The sequence below is a fragment of the Zerene cesonia genome, chromosome 17 (assembly GCF_012273895.1).
Source record: "Zerene cesonia ecotype Mississippi chromosome 17, Zerene_cesonia_1.1, whole genome shotgun sequence".
Classification (NCBI taxonomy): Eukaryota; Metazoa; Arthropoda; class Insecta; order Lepidoptera; family Pieridae; genus Zerene; species Zerene cesonia.
Window position 1 is genome coordinate 9,498,258 of NC_052118.1, and position 23,650 is coordinate 9,521,907.

A 23,650-nucleotide genomic window follows, 5' to 3' on the forward strand; every position below is an offset into this window, starting at 1 on the left:
ACTATTTCAAATAAATAATGCAAGTCATGTGAAAGATACTTACAAACAAAATAGCCTCATAAAGCCTAATATCTTAAGCGAGGAATTCTTATAATTATTATTGATTAAATAGTTAATTTTTTAAACTGTTCTGCAATGTTTTAATCATTTTAAAGGTTGATAATCTCTTTACAATAGATTTTTTTTCCTCACAGGACAGGAAAATAGAAAATATAGCCTTTTAAAATTAACTACTTATAACATAATAAAACAGGTCTTTGATTAAATAATTTGAAATTGAATGCAGCCTTAATATTGTAAATAATTTCATATTTATATTAAAATCAAAAATAAAAACTAATTTACAGCACTCTAGGTATAACTGCATACCTTTTCATTGGATATTCCTTGAAAGTATTTTTGTACCAAAGATGTGCTTGGATTGCTGTTTGAATCTGGAAATAGAATAATTAAAAAATTAACAAAACATATGTAGAACCTTGCACCAATTTTGAATTTTAAGTTTACATGTATGCAAGTAATGTAAGGATAATTGTTTAATTGTTTACAACTTAATCCTATTTTTGAAGTGAAACTTCTTTAGAATCGTTGTGATTTCAAACCTGATGCAACGGAAAAACGACAGGTATGAGACAGAAATACAAAAATGTGTAGAATGAAGCCGGCAAAGAATGAGACAGAAATATACGTACTATTTTATATTTTATATATATTCATGTCATTCTTTTGTCGATTTATTGAAGTTTCACTTCTATCGTGTGTGAATCGCGAACACACCTTTTTTTTTCAAATAATATCAGGTCATATTCAGAACAAACAATAATTTAGTCATAAATATTTCATATTCCACAAGCCAATGCAGCTCAGTAGTGAGGACCTAAGACTTAAAATCGATAGGTCGAGGGATCGAGATTCGAGACCAGGCGAATGTGCAGCAAAAAAAATGATTTTTCAATTTATCTGCATTGTGGATAACATCACCACTGGTGAAAACGGTGAAGAATTAAATAATGACGACGACGACATGTGATATCTGTCAACCCGCACTTGGTCAGCGTGGTGGATTATGGCCTGAACCCTCATATGAGGTCTCTGTCCCAGCAGTGGGAACATATATAGGCTGGCATACATGTATAGCCATAATATCCGATATTTTTATAGTAATTCTCTAGTAATTCTAGCTTGTAACTTCCTGTTACATTTAGTAATAACTGGGATTATTTCGTCAGCAGTTGAATATATAAGTCATTACTAGAGCAATAGAATGTTAATGAAACTGGTTTTTTTCTAGTCCAATTATTAAATTTTATCTAGTATCTTGTGTCTGGGAATATTAAATATTCATTTACCTAGTAAGGTAATTATTTCCCTACTTCTTATACTGACACGAAACAAACATTTCTCAGATGTATAATGCAAGACACATCTTTATTAGCATAAAATTATCATACATACCTGATTGCATAGAACCCACAAGTAAATACAGAAGAAGGTCTTTGTCGGTATTAATAATAACAGTACTGTATAGATAATAATCTCGCTCAATCTATGTGGACTTGACACAATCTCAAATAATCTCCCATATGGTATTTTGTGTGATTCCGTTATAACTTTTCCTGTTTTATCTTTCCTTAAATTAGCAAATATGATATTTGTTTTGTACTGTTCATAAAATGCCCAGATAAATACTGAAATGCATGGTATGGCAAGCAGTTGTGTTCTGGTGTCATTCCAGAGAACTTTGTCTCTGTCTTGACTACCTGTGGAAATAAATAAAAACATCTTATTATTGTAGTTGAAAGCATATGGCTCTCGAAATTTTAAAGTTAATTGTAATTAGTAATTTTTCTTTTCCATCAGAAGCAAAAAGCAAAAAAATAATTAAAAATTGGAATCCACATTACAATATTATTCATTTTAATATTTTAAGTAAGAATAAGAAATCAATCCACCATTGTAACATAGCTTGGGTTGGGTGTGATACTACCAGGGCTGGTTTAGAGTTTGGTACAGAAATAGATATAGAAGCCTAGCAATACAGAGAAAGTGAATGAACTACACAATAAAAACTTTTAATTTTCTATTTTTTATACTTACCACAAAACAATGGAGCTTGTCCAATAGCGGCAACAATAACAGCGAAATAATGAACAAGACCAGCGATATAGTGGCTCAGATTCATCTTACTGTTCTTGGCGAACACTTGAAGGTAATATGTTTCATAGCAACGTCGGAAGCACTGAATTGTAAGCAAGCTCAGTGCTATTACGGCTGCAGAAGCAGATACTGAAAACGGGAATAATTTCGAATGGCATAGATGGTATTTTTAGTTAAATATTAGCAAGTTATAGAGACCAAATATTTTAACCTGTCTTTAAACAAAATGTCAGAGAATGGTTTTGTAAGTTTTGTGTTCCAAGCAGTGAATAGTAATAAAAATAATATGCAGAATTATTTTTTTTATATTAACAGGATAGTATGATCAAAAAGCATGAAACAGACGAAAGTTTCGTTACTAAGTTATATAATGCATTATTTATCTCTCGAGCTACTTACCTGAAGGTTCATCTTGTTCCAATATTAATTTTAACATAAATACTACATATTTACTGACACTGTGTTCAAAATAATAGACTAACACTGCGTAAACCAATGTTAAGACACTAAATATAGAGGAAAAGGCATAGAAATGTCTATACAGGGATTTAGGTATTTCTATTAATTGTACATAATTTGCCCCAGACCCTTGATAGGCAAAAGCACCGTACTTGAATCCTTTAATTATAAATGCCGGTACGTGTTTTTCATAATGATTAATAAGGAAGCCTGTACAGGAAACCGTAAAAGCCAAGCTTAGGAAGCCTAGGTCCAATATATTCAACATTTTCGATATTTTTAGGAACCGCTATGCTCAATCCTTGGTGTTTAGAAACAGTACTGACTGGAAATTGGGACATAACGGCGAGAGAATGTACGGTAAAGTAGAAAACTTTTTGTCCTCATTTCTGTTGAATTATTTACATTTTATTGATACATGATGAAAGATGATTGAATTTTTTTGTTTTAATATGCACCTTATATTTTACTGCTTAAGTTATCTTTTACAATATTCGAAGCCTTGCGCTTAACAACATTCACCTGTTGGCTGACACTGTCAACTGTCAAATGTTTGACATTTAATAGTTGCGTTTAGAAACGCAAAAAAGTTTTGAATTGAAGTCAACAAACTGTAGCGTTTTGAACTTTGGTTTGTTTAGGTTTCAGACAAATGTCTCTTACTATACTTGATCGTGTATCTAAATGTTGATATTGTGAATAGACCTAATATTGTGAAAGTCATATAGAACCAAAAATAATAGTAAGCTTGATTTTAGGGCACGGTATTATGGTACAACGCCTACATCACTACCGAGTATCATCAAGATTCGTTCTAGAGTATTCACAAGCAACAAACATACATCCATACATCGCATCGGGAGCGTTTCATTAGAGCCACAACACGCAATGTAGTTTTTTTTACTGTAAACGCGACGCATGTACAAGTACAGTAAAGTGCACCCCACGCTTTTTATTCCGAATTGAATCATTGTGTCAATAACTTATATTTAATTACAATTTTGCTTTTAGGTGATTCATTACGATCGATTGTTTCATCTGCAACTAGGTACAGTTATAATAAAATCTTTGCCATTAAAAAATATTTTCTAGTTTTTAGTTTAATTTGCAATAAAAGCGTGTTGTGTGTTTTTTATTTAGATTTTTTAAAAAATATAATTTATATTAATGTAAATTGTCAAGCGTGTTGCTTTTCTAAAATCACAGACAAGGCATAAACGCCATACAGATTTCATGGATTCCTCTCATTTGGTTTATGAAATTTGCTTGAGAGATTAATTCATATTTATAATTAAACCAAACGATCGATGCACTAAAAGTACAGTGTAATATTAACAGTATTTAGTCGTAATTTTAGTAATTTTCGGAAATCTTTGAATGCAGTTTTCAATCTTATCAAAAATAACGAAATGTTTTCTTTAAGCAAAATTTTCCGTCTATATGTGACAATCAAAATTCCATCCAGTATAGCCTATACCAAAGTCATAAGTTTTATATGCAAAGTTTGAATTATTCCTTACACTTGTATTTTCATTTATCGTTCATAGAAAAATTAGTAGATAATATAGGTACACCGCCTACTCACACAACGTTTACAAAGGAAGCCATTGTGCGTACTTATCTTTGTTCACACCATATGATTTTCGTAGAAATATCACGAAAAACATCGGCACCTTGTAACTAAAAAATCAATTCACAATCGGGTACACGGCGCCATGTCAATTAATTTCCCTATTCCATTAAACACGTCCGCAGTAATAAACGTTCGATAGTCGATAAAATGGAAAATAGACTTGCAAATGAACCACGCTTATCTAACTAAAAATCAAATCGCTTGCCGGGGTATGTCAGTGTCTGTGCCGATATTCCGCATCACTTCATCTTGCTTGACGGTTTAATGGCGCCCCACATTGCTTCGACACGATGTCGCCTTAAAATACACCTGATGAATTTAAGAGCTTAATTTTTTCTGCTTTTTGGAAATATGTCTGAGGGTGGAGCATTATTTTGCACGTAATGTAATGGGTGACCTACCCAAATACCTCAATTTAACGATAATTGTTCTAAATGCGTATTCAATATATTTTGATTGTACATTCCATTTTGTGTGGTAGCTAAGTTGTAATTTGTGACTCGCTTTCAACAGTTCACTCCATAATTAATTATTAATTTACGAATAGGAAACAAGATCAATTGAACAAGAATTTAAAAGAGTTAAGTATCTGCAGTCCCCAATATTTCCATGATTGGCATGAAGCTTTCATAAAACTGGTACCATATAAGTTCAAGATTTCAATAAACCAAAAAAAAAAAAAAAAAATTGCAATGCAATGAGTCCATATCTGTTTATAAAGGTATAACATTTATATTGTAGTAGAAAAATGAACCTTTTAAGGGAGGAAGTCTTTTACAGATACCCACGGTTCCTGGATTCTTTGTGACTAAAATACCACTGTGTTCCGTCTCGGTGCTTTAGGCGGATCTGCGGGAACGCTACGCAATCTTCCCCGTGACAAGTAGTCTAGTTATTCGAGTCATGTTTCCAAGATTTGAACTTCTAGCCTAATTAAGATGTATCACGTGTACACATAAACTTGTGCCGATCACAAAGACTCCACTTGGGAAGCTGTTTTCGAGTCGAGATGTACTTGTAGCATTTGTATTACGGTTCCAAGACTTGGCTATTTTTAACTCTGTTTAACCGTAGAAACAGTATATTGAATTTTCTACATTCGTGGTAAATTAAACAACTTCGGGATAAGTTCTGCTTAGTTTATATGACAGTTAAAACTCTGAGAATATTCATGGGCGGTAATTATCACTTACCGTCAGGCGAACTATCAGCTAAGTTGCCCGCTGATAGCGTCATATAAATAAAATGACAACTAATGTTTTGAATATATACGTCATAAAATGTGAAGGAAGTGGTGAAATGACCCTTACTGTGTTAAACCTATGGGCTACGGCCTACGGTCAGTGGCATAGCGTGGGTTTTTGCCGCCTGGGGCCCACTGGAAATACCGCCGCTCCTTACTAGGGTTCCATACCCAAAAGGTGACCAAGACCCAGAACTCGTTTGGTTGCCCGTCTGTCCGTCTGTCTGGTCGAAAATTTAAAGTATTTTTATATTTTTCGAATTAAATTTACTTCCTGCCACTCCTTCCACATGAAGTCACAACAGCGTCTGAAGACTCTCTCACGTCGTAATGCATACGTAGTAAACGTGGGCTCAGTTTATCCTTCGCTTAAACCGTTCGTGACTAATTGCTTTAAAGTGGCAATTTTCGTTAGAGTCAAGTGTCGCTTCTACCAACTAAACGGTTGTCGTTACAACTTAAAGCATCACAGCTAAAGTATGTATATTTATATAACAAAGTTAAACGAAAAACTAACAAAATAAGGTGGACTTTAAATTTTTTTCGGGAAGTCTAGTATTCTACTCACAACACACTTCAAAAAAGTGGCGATAGATGGCGCTAGAGATCAGTTATGTTTTGCTTTACGGAACTATCGGTTGTTAAAACTACGGGACCCTTCACTGCATGTGGACCGACACGCACTTGTCCAGTTTATTTTTTGTACATTGTGAATAAGCTTTGGTGAAATAAATCCCTACCTAATATTAAAAACAGTAAAAATGCGAGCCTTATTAAATTAGTTATTTTTCACGCCTAAACCACTGAAACGATATAGATGAAATTTGGTAGAAATGAGAAATTTGAGACCTAAGAAAAGATAAAGGACAGTTTTACCCCGCAAATCATATAAAAATAGGAACTATGTGCTATGCGGGTGAAATCCTGGGACCGTCTGTCAATGAAGTCAGCTTCATGGGCGAAGCCATAAGCGGAAAGCTAGTGTTAGATCCTACTTCCTACTAATATTATAAATGCGAAAGTTTGTTAGGATGTGTGTGCGTTTGTTGCTCTTTCACGCAAAAACTACTGAATCGATTGCAGTGACATTTGGTACGTAGACAGCTGAATAACTGGAATAACATATAGGCAACTTTTTATCCCGATATTCCTACGGGATACGGATTTACGCGGGTGAAGCGCGGGGCGCAGCTAGTAACTAAATAAAAAAGTATTGTAATTGTTTGATTACCTGATTAGACACTGGTCTTTGACCCTGATTTTAACCGAGTATATTTATGACCCTGATTATAGCGTACTGTATAAAATAAACAAGAGCTTTTAGTACGGGATTGGATTACGTGAAATATCAAAGCGTAAAAGGAAAGTGAAACCTAAAAATAGTATTATATCTTGTGTAAATAGACTCGATAGGTCTCGTAATGTGTGATATTTTATGCTTTACGTTGTACGATACAGTCGTCCTTACCTTTTTACGTTTATCGATTATTGCAACGCCTGACTAAAGTTAAAATGCGTCGCATACGTCTTAAGAAAATGTATTCTTTCGTTAAACTTATGGGGCAGATAATATACATCTGTGGGCTGTGATTTCTTTATGGACAGGACGGTGATCACCCTTCTGTGTTCAGACCGAGACTCTTCTTGGTGAGTGTCCACCGGGAACCCAAGACCCTTCGGTTCTACACTCATACATTAACCACTATCTAAAGGATCGGATCGGAAGGAGAAGGAGGAAAGGTTTTAAATAATCAATCATGCGAAGCGGTCAATCATTCAATCAGTAACATAACCAAAACTTTAAAACATCTAGCCCTGTAACACAAACGGAAATTTGACAGTATTCCAGTAAATATATTCCTTTCTTTAAAGTCCCATGTGGTGAATAATTGAACAATTATCAACACGTTCTGACATTAAGGTATCAAGGTCGATTTTCATTCTCATTAGGCAATTACCCGGTGATCCAGAGAAGGTGAATATTAATACCGCCCCTTTGCCAAAGAGCGTATAAAACGGGATAATATCACACGTTAGTTCACATTTGAAAGCGTTCGCTCGTCTAAGATACTTCAAAGGCAATGTGAGTATTTAGGGTTTAAATCATGTTGTGTGTTGTGATAGATTTATCGACGAACGTGTGAAGCTACTGAGGTGGTGTACTGATTAAGATAAAACGGGTTAATAAATTTTGATATGAATTAGACATATTTCATATTTCAAGAAGTTTTTAAAAGAATCCCTTATGTTATGCTTATGTTGGCGGTACAATATGCTTTCGTGTTAGAAAGAAGGCAAGTGATGTATAATGGGTTCAGGTTATATTTGATTTTCCAGTTATTCTATGAAACGATAGATTTCAAATGAACCATCTCAAAGTATATAAAAGATAAAGGTCGTTTTTCTAAACAATTTTAGAATTCCCTTTAAAACGTAGGTACAATCATTGTACACTTATCACGATCATTTACGATATCACGATTTTCAAAACCTGGGCTGATTATATAAATATAATTAATTGGTATCGCGTTTATAGAGTACGCGTATGAACAGCCTTAAAGGTGTTATAATGTACTTCTTGGAAGCTGATTCTCACCTTTCAAGTCGTCTTAGCAGTTAAGTAATTAGACGCAGGTGTGAAAATGTGTTGATTGAAAATAGTTGTGAGTTATTCATTTTAAATTTAGTTATAATATTGTAATATATTTAAGTTAGGTTAAAATATAAGTATAAAAAACAAAAATACGTCATAGAAATAATAACATGGATCCTGAAATACTTATTGAACGTGGGGCAGTTAACTGTGGGCAGTTGAGAATTCGGAATTCGTCGGTAGAAAATCTTATTTTAGTCAGTGTAGTATATAGAAAGAATCATCTGTCTAATATATGTATATCGGTATAGATAAGACTTTACACTAAATATCACAACGGCAATGTTAAACACGAGTTTTATTAGTTACTCCTAGTTCAGATCGTGGCTATAAAATAGGAACCTGCAAATGTGTAGGCAACTAAGGCAACTGTTTTTTTATTATAGGAGCCAGAAATATTTCAATAGGTCCTCTGCAAATGTGTTGACCGATTTTAAATGGTAAGAGATAAGGAAAGGGTAGGGGTGTGAGAGGGGTGAGGCAAAGAAAAGTGTCTCCGGCTCCCCCACTCACCATACGAAACACAGCAGCAGTACAAACAGTCTCATACCACTATTTCGCGCCAAATTTTAAAAATCGAATAATCTTTTAAACATAGAATGTTCCATTGTAACAGCGTCGTTTTGCCATAAACACTTCGTCCTATAAATATTTACGTCCCACTTCACAGATGTTCTCTCAGAGTCTGTCCCTCGTGACCATGCTGATGGCGGTGTGCTCAGGTCACATTGGCGGTGAAGTCTCTCTGCAGGACGTCAGCCCTCAGGTGTACTGTGGGAAGTCGCTGGCCAACGCGATTGCACTGTTTTGTTATGACGGCAATGATGAGTACAAACGGTCTGAAACCGGCAGCGTATATAGTGAGTATAGTTAAAAAGCCTTTTTCAATATTATACAATTTAGTGGGTAGATACTACGAGTTATTTTCAAAGATATTATCATATTTAACAAAGAATTCATAAGTTGTTTCTCCCAAATTAGGTGTGTAGCTCTCCTTGCAACTGATATTATAGAACACCCTCATCTTAATGAACGTCATGTAATATAAAATTGATTGAGAAATTGCAAAAAATTAAACGTGTTTATTATATTAAAAAAGTTTAGTATCTAAATTAATCTATCAATCAAAACGTTATATAGTGTTATATACTGATCTTTAATGGTTCAATTTATTTTTTTCTATTCATAAACCTTTTTAATCCAGACTCAATCCTGCCCCCGTATTACAAAGAAAGGGACAACCAACTTGGCTGGCCGTGGATGACGTCACAGAGGGCTCGGAGCATGACCCTCCCTTCCAGAGGCAAGCGCGAACATATTGTGAACGAATGCTGCTACAAGGCCTGCAGTGTTAACGAACTCATGTCCTACTGCCAGAATTGAGATTTCACAAAATTGGAGTATACTTGTATACTTGTAATAGTACAATGAGTATGAAATGATTACTTTTCGACTATAGTTTTGCAGGATTTGTAAATGATGTGATTGTTATCGTTACAGATTTTTTTGTTTTATTTTTTTATTGTTAATTACCAATACGGGTTGCGTTGTGATATTTTATTTAAGTACTTAACGATTTTTTACAATGTTGAAATTACGCGAAAAATATAACTTTTAATGTTGCACTGAATTTGAGTTTTATTTAAAAAACATGGCTAATAAATAATTCATAGTAATTATATGGCTGGATAATTTTAAAATTTTTATTATTCAACTAATTATACTTCATCCGTCATGATTATGATAAATAGTTTACAGCTTTTATTTTAATTTTTAGTTTTATATTTTTTCCATTCTTTCAAAATTTCTCAGTTTACAGCTTTCCTCAATAAATTGACTAAAATGGACTCAACACAAAAATATTTTTTTCAAATCGAACCGGTAAATCCTGAGATAAGCGCGTTCAAAGAAACACACAAAAGAACTGTTCAGCTTTATATTATTATAAGTTTATAAAACAAGTCCTCCAGATTATCAGAATATTAAAATAAGAAAAACACGTGTATGTGTCATAATGATTTTAATTTTGAAATGTGTTAAAAACGTCACGGAGGTACCAATTCCATAATGGGACCAAATGACATTTCTCTATCAAACACAAAAAGTCTATCGTCATTCGATCTAACGTTAATCGGTTGAAAACCTAAGTTACCGACCAACAAAGCCAAAAAATATAGTCAAACTGAGAACCCTATGGTTTTTGTAACGACGGTCGATAATGGTACAAGGACTGCAACTCACAAGTTTAAAATTAGTGGCGTCTACGGGAAATAATGTCGGCTATCAGTCTTGATTGTTGGCGACCAAACAAAAAGCTCCACATTATTGGCTAAAGACGTATTTTAAAACTTCATCTCACAAATATTTTATCTCAAGCATAGTGAGGATAAAACTTTGAAAATTTTCAATAACGTTTAATCTCGTTCAATAGCAACAGCTTCGAAGAAACTTGTTGGACAAAGGCTCCAACTGATAATAGATCACTTGTTTACTTGCTTAGCTTTAAACCGATCTTATCCGCTGTACACACACTGTGGGATTGGTAATTAAATCGCAAATAATCCTACTAATATTATAAACGGGAAAGTTTGTGAGTATGTTTGTTACTCTTTCACGCGAAACCAGCTTATCGTATTTGTATGAAATTCGGTGCAAAGATTATTAAGAATTATAGTCTCAATTGGCACATCCGGCTACTTTTTATCCGGGTAACACGCGAGTGAAGCCGCAGATTACAGCTAATTTTTCTCTAATTATCCGGTAGGGAATGAGATTGAATTATGAATATTGTATTTATTTACATAAGGTTTAGACAAGGTCACCCACAGAACCCAGAAAGCTCACGGAGTTATGGAGAAACAAAACAAAATAAAAAAAATAGTCGAACTGACAACCTCCCTTCATGAAAATGTCAATTAACTTTTTTATACGAGAGTGGGCAAACAAGCAATACATCGTCTGGTGGTAAATAAATCCACCGCCCGTCGGCATCTAGAGAGGTGTCTGAAGACGTGTTGCCGCGTTTTATTAGTATGATATTTTAATTATGATGACTTGTTTCAAATATCTGGTAAACTAGCGTACCTTTGAATTTAACAGAAGTATCGTTTTATGTGTGATGAGTAATAAAATACATTTACAAGAATAAAAAAGCTTACACTACGGATTGATGTTTGCAGTCGTTTTCAGGAAATTCGGTAACAACCATTTATAAATATACATCCTTATTAATTATTACCTATGATTTATTCCATTTCGCAGGCATCATTACGGATAACAACATTGATGTCAGTCGAAATAAATTTAATTAAAAAATTTCATGTATTTTATGTATCCATTATGTACTATAATACCAATATTTTCATATTTTGTTACTTAATACGGTTTTATTGGGCTGTATTTATTATCAGAAATTTCGTGATTATTACTTTTATTCTTGGAATATAATAAATAAATGTATCAAGTATGAAATGATCCAAATATAGTGCAGTTCCGTGTCCGCTAGTGGGGTATGAGGCATATGATATACATGTTTTCTGTTTCACGCATCGATTTTCTTTAGAAACGAGAAGGAGATCAGCCTCCTGTGTCGAGTTAGACCGAAACATTTTTTGTGAGTCCCCTCCGGGAATCGCCCCTGGGACCCCTAGGTTATACGCTCACGCGTTAACCACTGTGCCAAGGAGGCGGTCAAAACGATCCAAGAACAAGTGTTATTTATTTATTTTATTATTCTTTTATCTCGAATGTGTCTGCCGATTTTGCCTGTATCAACTAGGACACTGTTTGAAACCCTTTTTAACTGTCTACTATATTCGTCTGTATATCTTTCGTAATAAAAGCTTCACAGCAATCTTTTACTATGATTAAAGAATAATCAATCCAATTTTATGAGAATTATTTTAATGTAATCTAGGTATAGGTTTTTTTCGGGTTTCAATCGATTTATACGCTTAAGTTAAAAAAAATTATTTCCGTTGTTTTTACTTCATTAATCAAATTATGGCTGTTTTAAGTCAATAGCTCGATTCATTACTTTCTAATAGAACATTCTAGAAGTATAACGTATTGGTAACTATGACTTATGAAATAGTGTGCATTCCGCCTTGCTACGAACTTTTCTCATAATACAATCATTGCGATTGTAACAATATTTCACAACTATTCCCTTTGTTGTGCAGGTATTATTTATTTCAATAAGCACGAGATTTATTATTAGCTTCAAACATATGAGCAATCAAATTAATTTACCTATGTTATTAATAATTTCTTTGAAGCCGTTTAACAACCATTCAGTGTGTAAACATTCACAAATCACGTGTCGAAATATGATTAAAATATCACATTTTCCGTTTGATGTATCGCTTTGTACTGATATCAGTAGATTAATAATTTCCGGTGAAATATACCTCAAAGATAAAATAAATATTCATATTTTGTTAAATTTCTCATAATATTCATTGGTGCGTTGAGCACTGGTGAACTTCCAAGTATGTTTAAATCCTTCACCAATCTGCAGCTGAAGAAGAAGTAGAAAGAGGTAGGCACATTTTACTTTTTGAAAAGTGGGAAGAGGAAATAAGAAAGAAAATAAGAATAAAGAGGTAATCCAAGAAAGTAAAACGATCAAAATTGCATAAAATCACTCTTATATTAAAAAAAAAGTGTAAAATTAGATATAAGATATAAGAAATAAGAATATATAGGAATCCGCAAGAAGTAATAGGAGTCCTTATCGAGGAACAGTATAGGATAAATAATTAACAAGGTACACGTCTCTTCTTATTTTAATTTTATCTTCTTAACCATTCAGGGGAGGGGGTTTGAACCCCCTTAATTCCCCTGGATTGCCTTTAATAATTAGACATTTAAATAAACAAGTCAAATTTCAACACAGAGCTCGCACTGATAAGGCACGAACCACTTGGTCAGAATACAACAATGCACTTACCTGCTACGGGTACACGAAGATGCGATGTGGTATTATTTTTTAATTTTTTTTCTATCTATATATTATATTACTTTTTATATGAAGAACTGACTTATATTGAAATCAAATAATATAAAACATCGAACATATAACACATTATAGACCGCGAAGTAAAAAGAAAATCCTTTCTCGGGTCTCAAACTATATTCATACCAAATTTCACTCAAACTGGTGAAGATTTTTGGGTGTGAGGAAGAGACAGACAGAGTTACATTTCATTTATAATATGAAACTTACGCTCGGCGTATCGCCTTTTTTGGTTTCTCAAACAATACATTGTGTCTCTTAAATACCACCTCCTTATATAATTTCTTTTCTTGGCTATTATGCTCCGAAGAGGCATGTCCTGACATAGCACAAAGGTGCTTCAACGGGCCGACCAATTTGCCTCGATACGGGCGTCATTAATTATTTGCTTGGGTTTCGATGAAAACTCCATAACACTGTAGATAAAGTTGCTTTTTGCGCAATTTTGGAGTGGTCTCGATTTAAGTTACATTGGTTAATAAAATACAGGTTTTCTAACTGACAGTATTTTTACTAGTTCATTAGAAGCAAGAAACATTGTTCAAGATCAAGCTACGTACTTTAACTACTGAATAAATCTATAATTGTTCTTTATAAAGTTCAACACTAATGCTATCTATTGTTTGTTTGCGTAGTAATATTAAATTCATTATCATAAATAAATGTTACTATTTTTAAATAAACAAGGAACCAAGTGGTACTTTATCGGGAGCTCGCGAAGTTAGTAGAAGTTTTCTGTTTAAACTTTATGTGCTTTTTTATGATTATTAACACATCTAGGCTGTTGCCTGTAATGTCATGGGACTGTAAAACACTGTAATGTTTTACTGTGCCATGTCAAAGCCTAAACATATAACTGCTTTGTAGTTAGTATAGTTACTTTGATATTATTATAAAATTTAACATTGGGCTTGCTAGCCACAAATAAACTGCTTTGAATAATTTTTTCTACAAATATTTTAAATAAGTACAATATAGTAATTATAATTGAAATTGAAACATTGATGACAAGCAAATCATCTAGCAGTTATCTAGTTAAATCTTAATATCCTAGAAATTTCGTCTAGCTAATCTAAAATCTAGATTTGAATTCAAAGCGCTTCATTGCATACCGATAGTATCAAAATCTATTTGTATGCAAATTCTCTTATTTCGTACATGAGTGTCTTTTTTAAATTACACTACGTTCTTATTGTTTTGTAAGGGTGTTTTAATTAACAAACATTGAGGTTTAGAAAATGCATTTCTTAAATTTAATCTATATTTATATTTAAATCCTAAATTTTAAACGTAGGATTTAAATATAGGTAGCTGCTGATTTAAGGCTTAAATTTTATTGAACAGTCTTTTATGATTCATTCTATACTATAAAATACACAGCTGAAGAGTTTTTTTGTTTAAACACACTAGAATTACAAGGTGCAGGTGCACACACAAACAAATCGCTTCAGTACATTTTGTGTGAAAGTCAGTAGACTTGGGATTTCACACTATAATTTCACATTTCGTAAAAGTGTAACATGTGTCACTATAAAAATTTATTAACAGATTTGAACACTGATATTATACAAATAGCCCGTTTTCAATCACAAAGCATGTTATTGACAGGAAATTGGATACGTCATAAATAAATGAACATCGGCACATGGAAATAACTTTTATTTCGAAAATTGATTACGTATAACAGATTTTGAACTGTTTGAATTGTAAAAAAAGATGTCGAGTCCAAGTATTGGCGCCTGGGGGTTTCAAAAATAAAACGCTGCGAATAGAGAACCTCCGTTGTTTTTGTTAATAGGAATATTCGCGCACCTGTTTTCTTTTGATAGGGACAAAAAATAAAAAACTAAAAGAAGCAAATATGAGTAGAAGAAATGATTTGAAACATAGTATACGATCACACCTTCATTTTCGTAAAAAAAAAAACAACTACTGTGCATATTTATAAATGTCTGAATCCTTTTTTAAAAGAAATTAAGAAAGATTAATTGGTCAATAAGATATACAGTTATTTAAAAAATATAATAAGGAGCCCAATTTTTTTTTGATTCTCAGGACGTTGAGAAACAAAAAGGTACTGTAATACAGATATCAGGAAAAACAATTTTATTTTACAAATAACCATAGCTAGCTTTAGCAACAGATAAAAAAAATTCACCAAAAACCCACTAAACGACAGCCCTCTAGATTGACACATGTTTTCATCCTGCAGTACACTCACGTAGGAGAAAAGTGAAAAAAAGATCATAATAGTTAACGGTATATACGCGGTGGACCGCCATTAATCATTGTCGAGAGACTCAGTTGCAGCGTCTGCCCGTCAACCCTTTTTTCTCGACCTAACTTAATTAATTCGTTTCAAAAACACGTACCTATTTAACGCAATTCATCTTACCTCGTGAGGACGTTTTAATTAGTTTAAACCTGCTTTGTGCTGATAATGAAGAAATTAATTGGAGCATAAGCTTAAAGGATTCTGTTTTTCCTGCTCGTGTTTAGGCTTGGGATGCTTTACATTGGGATAAATAGATCGAGAGCTGAAAAAGTAAGGGCAATGACCGGTGAATGAAGATGCTTTTTGTGTATTTGTGGTTTTAATTTGATTCTCTGTTCTAATAAGGGCTCGACTGGCGTAATTGATAGAAGAGAATTAACAGATATATGATTGGAGCATAACATTCTTACACATTAATGGAAATTAGGAAGGAATCCAAGAAGATTGGAAGAATAGAAAAGATATGGAAGGAGAGAGTAAGGAAGTTATCTTTACCTTTATCTGCAAATTGATATAATGATGTTATGCTATAACTTACACATTAACTAATAAGTATGGTTAATCTTGTCTTTAATAGTATAGTAAGTTTAGTCTGAATTCTACGCCGTTGAGTTTATTATACCTACCTAAGGTATTAAACGATATATTTGAACTGTGTATGATACTGGAATGATTTAAAAGTGTTCATCTTAATCTTGGCCTAGGAGTCACATATGTATATACATATATATGTATTGTATATCTTATAAACATGGTACCTATGCCTCATGAGCATCGATCCCTTCCATTAAAAACATATTAACTTCCCGAATCTCCGTTTATCTAGAGATCGCATCAATTCGCCATAAAACGTAACATTATTTAAATATATGCAACCGGTAAGCGGTTATCCGAATACGTATCTAATTCTGTCAGTAAAATAAGTTTGGCAAAATTCAATATTCCCAAAACAATATTGTAACACCTGCGGGCTGATTTCCATCCTACCCTCGGCTGTGCCTGTATAAATTTCCAATTTAGAAACCTTACAATGGACCCTTGTTTGACATAAATAGTAGCTTATAGTTACGGACTATGTGAGCTCTTTTGAGTCAGCTTTTTCTTTGGATATGGAGCTGATAGGAAGCTGATGTGGAATTCCTTTTTTTATGACATTTTTGTTTCAATAGTGTATCACAATTTACATTGTTGTGTAATATTAACAATAAGGTAAATAAGGTAATTTCGAAAATAGTATGAAAGTTAATAGTAATTTAATATGAATTACGATTATTACTCTTAATTATTTTTCGAAAGAAGTAATGTTTATTAAATTATAGGTATTAGTCATAATAAGTAAAATATATTGTCCATTTGGCGTTTACCAATTCTACTTAATTTATTAAAGTACATAATATACACAGTTACCTGTGTATTAGTGCTTCTATGTATTAACTGTGTACATAGATCGTACCACATCATTCTTATATAATAAACATAAATTTCATAGAACCGTGAACAATTCTAACTCGGTATAGTTTTTTGAAGTTAGCAAAAGAAAACTTTCCACTCCCGCCCAGCTTGCGGTCGACCATTGGAACTTTGGAATATTCCGAAATTCCACAGTTGTATGCTTTCACATCCGCTGTGGTTTTCGTTAAAGTTAAATAAGTGAACAATTCCAACGGGACCCTATATGGGTTTAAGATGCACAAGCGAGAGCAACGCGCCGATTTAATCACGTATTTTTTTATATGGATACATCAAATCAGATAGATTTTCGGCTTTAAAAGTAAGTCAAGTGTTAATGTGTCGCAAAGATTTTTAAGATGTAATCAAAATTGTCGTATCGCGGTGTTTGTTACCAATCTCCTGCGAAACGGCTGGACTGATTTTTATAAAATTTTGTATGCATATTAGGTAGGTTTGAGAATCGACCGACATCTATTTTTCAAACTCCTAAATTATAAGGGTGGACAGAACAACGCATGTATCGTTTATACATGTAGTAGATATATGTTTGTAGTAGTAGTCAACACAATTGAAAATTGATATACATGCTCTATTGCAACAGTTCGTTCACTTTATTTGTAATGAATAACAACAAAAACACATACTTTTACATATGAGTATATATCATGTAATTTTACACACCTTGTACATTATTTTAAAATAATTATTACAAATTAACCGTACAACAAGTTGATATTGAAATAAATTTTTATATCTCGCCTCGTATGTGACCTGCCTTATTTACAAATTGTGTATATTTGTGTAATTGTTAACTCAAATACTAGACATGCAGATATTTAGCAACAGATGCATTGTGTTCAGTAATTTAGTTTATCACTTTAACGTCTAAAACTATGCGTTTTCCTTCGAGATATGAAAGAGAATTTTCACAAATTAGATAATATGTTATTTTATAATATTTTACTATGTCTTATATCTTTAAACGAGCAATTCTTTATATATATATATATATATATATATATATATATATATATATAAATATTTGGAATCTCGGAATCGGCTCTAACTAACGATTTTCCTAGCTAGGCGATAAATCGATCTAGCTAGGAATCTTTTTTAGAAAATGTCATATTCGTGTTTTATTCGTGTTTTATCGACTTAAACTTACTTTTTTAACAAATAGGAGGCGTTTGAGTAGTCCCAATTTTTCAAATTATTATGACTCTTCATGACATCTATTGGCGAATAATAATACTATTTTTTGGCGAATAATTAAAGTTGAAACAAAAAAAAAATACCGAGCAAAACTCGGTCATCCAAGGACTGATTACTTACGTGTCAAAAATACAATTGAGAAATCTTTTTTGGGTTGAGTGACTATTTACATTTGTTTTTTTTATTATCCATGTAAATCAATGATTGATTGATTGATAGAAGTATGCTCAACTCCCACAATGTTTATTAAAATGTTAATTGTTACTTGAATGAATGATTTTAACACCAAGGACAAATAGCCCGTAAATAAAGTCGCTACGGATATATTTTACAAAAGTATTTGTAATTTTTAAGAAACATACGTTACAGTACTACGCATTCGCCCTAGCTATGCCCGGGATATAAACAAAAATAATCGAAAACTAATTTAACTCATGAATATCTAGGTACTGTAATTTCAGTCACTATAACTTATATTAAAAAATATGTTACAAAACTGTTTTACGAAACCGAATTTTTATGATGATCATTAGTTATAAATAAACAAAAGAATATTTATATTCGTAAATATTAATTATGATACAATAAAGTAATAATTCCATTCCTCTATAATAGTACAGTATCCTTATCATCCTTCGTTTATTGAGGAGCAATTTCCTAGTGTAAACTTGGTATCGTCCACTCAAGAGAGCTCTCATTCAATCAGTAGGTACTGCTTTTACATCAGATTGTTTCATTTCGTTATCTGTTATGGTTCTTTAATATATTGTACCTAGATTTTAGTTCATGTATTATTGAATACCTAGTTTGTATGTAAAAATTATAATGATGCTTTGATCTTTGACAGAGTAAATGTATGGAATTTATTGAATGCTGGCGAGCTTAATCAGGATAATAGGATAAACTCATGTCAACTCAAATCATTGTATTTTACCGATTGATGAATGTACAAAGTTCGAACTAAATCTTTCCGTTAAAGGTGAGTGAACATCTAAAGAAATCGGTTACATAACATACAGGCTAATAAAAGCGTGTTAAAAAGAGTATATAAAATATTGCTCTCATATTAATTCCTGATTATTAAACTTACGTAATTCCGAAGTGGTAAGAATTTGTTTTTAAAGTGACTAAACGTGTCTAAAGTGTATGTTACCTTTATGAGTAACGATATAAAACTTATTTTCTATTGAAAATGTGGATAGTGTACACTCCATCATTATAATTAATTGATTAATTCGGTTAGTCGGAGATTCATTTGTTAAATTAAGAACGCAATTAATTAATCAGACCATTGTACATTCGGACATTTGGCTGACCGATTTCCATTGTTATTTTTTTACTTATCTATCACATAAACGTTCCACTTTTTAAGTGTAGGAGTCGAGCATGTCGGCATGAATTGAGCCAGCTCGTACCGGGGAAGGTACCACACCCCAACAGCCCAACAGAAGATGGACGTGAAATAGAAGCATGGTGCTGTTTTTCATTCGGTGAGTGGGGGATCCGGCGGGAATCTTCTTTTCTTCCTTATCCAGTAAAGTTGTTCATTTATTTACTGGCATATAACCTCTGCAAAAGTTTATGGACGGTACTGGTCGCTTACCATCAATTGATCCACAACCCCAGAAGACACAGTTCTAGTGGTGGGCTGTTTTCGAAGGTCAGGGTCTGTATTATTTTGTACTACTGTCTCTGTTTTGAAAAAATAAATAAATAAATCTCAAAACATGAAAAAGAGAAAAAAACCTCATCGTTACAATATCTTCCTATTTATATATTAATGGTTGCAATCCAATATACAGGCTGTATGTAAATTCTGTATAAATTGAAGCAACAGTTTGCCCAAAATGGGTTGCGTACAGAAGTTGGATTATCACGGGCTAGTTAACAGCTAGGATCAGCTGATCCCGGCTTGTCAACAACAACAAATGATAAATCAACTTCGAGGAAACAATACGGCGAATTTAGTTAGCCTGCAAGATAACACGCCACTGGAAGTTTGAAGCTAATTCGCAATGTTTGAACTGTGTAGTGTGTTAATGTTCGCGGTGAAAAGTATTTATGTTAATGCAATTATGGACTGAATTTCGTACTTAGTTAAGTCCTTTTTTAGTTGTACTTAAAACTAAACATTTATATCTTATAATTGTAGTACAAGATAGGAGACAAATTCTCTATTATCAATATATTAAGTGATTTTATTAGACTTAAAATGAATTAACAAAAATAACTGAAATTCACATGAAATATATTAAAATAACTGTTACTTGATAATGAATAGTTTAGTAAACAAATAAACTAAGATAAAAGTAAGTGCAATACATAGCCTCATCCGTAAACCAGTCAATCAAGGATAAATAAAACATTTTAACTGGGTATAAACCTACTAATATATTTATAAACCAACTTCCACTTGAAACAAAAATTTACATATATACCCTATATAACTTGTCTAGAATCCTAGTACGAGTTTACCTATTTTATAAAAGTACCTCTAATTATGACTGACCCCTTGGTACAGTAACGCAGCAGCATAGAACCGAAAAAAAGCGTAGAAACCGTCGTGGATTCAATTGTTGGGGACTCACAAAAAAAGTCTCGGTATGGTAGGACAGAGAAGGCTGTATATCACTTGTTCATTAAGAAAATCAATCCCTGAAACGGATATACATCATTTGCATCATACCCCACTACGGGTCGTGGGACTTCATATATGATTCCATTTAAGAACGATGCAAAACTAAAGCATGACTTACCATTATCACTTGGTATAGTATATGTTATCTATGGTATAGAATTCTGTTATCTGTGGTGTTAATTGACGGTTACTAGCTTCTACTGTTCGGCGCCCTTAGCCAGCCCATGAATTAATCAAATTGCCGGAGTTATCACGCAGTTGGCTTGATTGATGCGCGGCTCCTTTGAAAATTTTCACTTATGTTTGCTATTGTGATGTTTCATTTGTACAGTCCGCTTTGGCTACCTCTCATTTAATTAATATTTGGCTGGCTGCAGTATTTACTTAGTAAGGACGAAACTAGTGACAATATCATTTCTATTATTATAAATGCGAAATTATCCTTGTTTGTTTGTCTTTCTTTCACGTCGCAAGGGACCGATTTTATGATGTAGGTAAATTGATTGAGAGGCTGGAGAGAGAAATAAGCTCCTTTTTACAGCGGTGAAATATTTCATTTCCATAGAAATTTCCTTTGATTAAAAGCTAGTTGTAACATATTCTTAACCTTTATATGTTTACCTTTTTATATTATGCTTATAAATCTTAATATATAAAGTGCAAAAGGTGACTGACTCACTGAACTATTGGACCGATCGGGCTGAAATTTGGCATTGCTGTAGCGACTATGATGATGCCTGAAAAATAACATATGACAAACTACCAGAGTTTCCAACCAAATAAATTGTTGTAGATCAATTGTATATTTTTTATCGAAGTTTAATCCAAGCTCAAAACTTTCATGAAAATTAGTTCAGTCACAGATTATAAAACGTAAGGCAAAATATGAAGTTGAAGTTAAATTGATTTACTTTTTCAATTAATGATAATTTATCGATTTATACGGATTGATTGGTACTATAGTATCGATCTATATCTGTTTAATTATATTTTCATACTTCGGAAGTGTTGAATGTTGATTCACATGGTGCTACAATTATAGAAATGAAATCCAAAATAATGTTTTTCCGAGCCAATATAAACCAAAGAAGCTCACCAACATTCTTGGTGAGGGATGCGCGACTGTAGATTCTAAGAGACCAAAACGCATTAATCCTACCAAAAAAAAAAAAATCAGTTGAAAACCCACGGCTTTACAAAGGAATAAAACAAAAAACGAATCGAATTAAGAACCTCTTTCGTTTTTCGAAACGTCAGTTTAAAACTACTAGTCTGCGAGTCGAAAGGTATCAGCCATTACATTTCTCGCACATGCCGCAAACCAAAACACGTGGTAACAGCTCACCGACGTTCTAGAAACTTCCGTGAAAGCATTTAGTTGTGTTACGAAGGACATTCATCACCTGCAACCACGCCTCTTTCGTGTCAGTCACAGTGATGATATAGGAATACTATTGGAATATTTTTCTACGGTCTCCAGAACACTGATGTTCGTTAAAAGCTATCTTTCAATATTAAGAAAAGAAAATTCGACGTAACTCATAGATTTTGACGTCATTCATAGACTGCACAGCTGATTTGTATGGAATCATTTTATTGTTACTAAATAAACAAAACAAATCACTACTTGAGTAGAGCAGCAACTTACTAATACTTAAACAAAAACCACTAAAACAGAAGAATTACGAACATAATCACACATGTATTTATATTTTTTCACTAACGTTCTTAAAAAAGGTATAAAACATCTAAATGAAATAATCTAATCAGTGTAATAAGCCAAAAAAGTTCCAGTTGAAGCGAACACGAACTCAACAAACAGTCACTGTTGAGTCGTTTAAACTATGACGAAGCAAAATAAAGTCTGTAACGAGAGCAATTATGAAATGCGTTTCATTTTCAAGTACGTTTTGTAACAAAGCCTCTTGTCGTTGCTATTTCCCGCCATGGATGTATTCTGCTGGATTTGAATGATATTATAATGTATACTAGCTGTAACCCGCGGCGTCCCTCGCGTGGTACCTGGGTAGCCTAGTAGTTAAAAAGTAGCCAGATTATATCTCTAAATCAAATTTCATACAGATACGCTAAGCTGTTATCGCGTGAAAGTGTAACAATCATCCCTACATCCGTCCATCCATCCATACTTAGAAACTTTCGCGTTTATAATATTATTAGTATGTACGTCATATGCAGGTAAGTCTGTCTGAACTGTCATGGACTCGATTGCCCTACCCGCGTCCGTCTTCCGGAAAAATATAATCCACACTTATTCAAAGGTAGAGACTAGGCTCTATCTAGATAGGCATGCACATCTTTAAACTGTATCATTGCTTATCAGGGTTCCAGTCAAAAGTCTGGCTAGCACATTACAAAAATAGGTTATGTATGTTCTTTGGCAAGCCTTGCAGCCGAAACGGCGGGCGAATTTAGACATATGAGGTGTCGTTTTAACCATCAGAATAGTTGTAGAGACACAGGCTATATTAATGACATCTGTCAATTAAAAAAAGGCGGGATGGATATTAAAATTGTTTTCTTTTTTTCATAGAAATATGGATACTGAAAAGCAGTGGCAGCTGAGTGGTAAGGACCTCGGACAAAAGTCGATAAGTCGGGGTTTCCAGACCAGGCGAGTTTGCAGGTTGAGCATGAGTTGTTAGTCTATTTGTTCCTACAAATAAAAATTAAATTTGTGGATTTTGATGACGAGGATCATGCCATCGTTTTGGGATCTATGTAACAGCCTAAGAGGTTTAATAATGTTGTTTTTTACAGTTTATAGGAACATTGTATCCTACGTCATTCGGAAAGATGTAGCGGTCTGTTCTTTTAATTTTAAAATATAAATTTTAAATCCATCAATGAATGAATGAATAATTATTCATCACTTAATTTTGAGTGAAAT

At 33.2% G+C, this 23,650-nt stretch overlaps 2 protein-coding genes across 2 annotated transcripts; one reads left to right on the forward strand and one right to left on the reverse strand.

Moving 5' to 3' along the window:
• Positions 1-234: 234 nt before the first annotated feature.
• Positions 235-3,011, reverse strand: LOC119833223 (polyprenol reductase). The gene is made up of 4 exons (XM_038357147.1): positions 2,557-3,011; positions 2,098-2,286; positions 1,456-1,760; positions 235-434 (listed from the first exon to the last, which is right to left on the reverse strand). Exons 1-4 carry the CDS (start codon positions 2,882-2,884, stop codon positions 342-344), a joined length of 915 nt encoding a protein of 304 aa, XP_038213075.1. The 5' UTR covers positions 2,885-3,011; the 3' UTR covers positions 235-341.
• A 4,514-nt stretch (positions 3,012-7,525) lies between these two features.
• On the forward strand, positions 7,526-9,773 carry LOC119833516 (bombyxin A-2 homolog). The gene is made up of 3 exons (XM_038357562.1): positions 7,526-7,575; positions 8,816-9,005; positions 9,350-9,773. Exons 2-3 carry the CDS (start codon positions 8,816-8,818, stop codon positions 9,526-9,528), a joined length of 369 nt encoding a protein of 122 aa, XP_038213490.1. The 5' UTR covers positions 7,526-7,575; the 3' UTR covers positions 9,529-9,773.
• Positions 9,774-23,650: the final 13,877 nt, after the last annotated feature.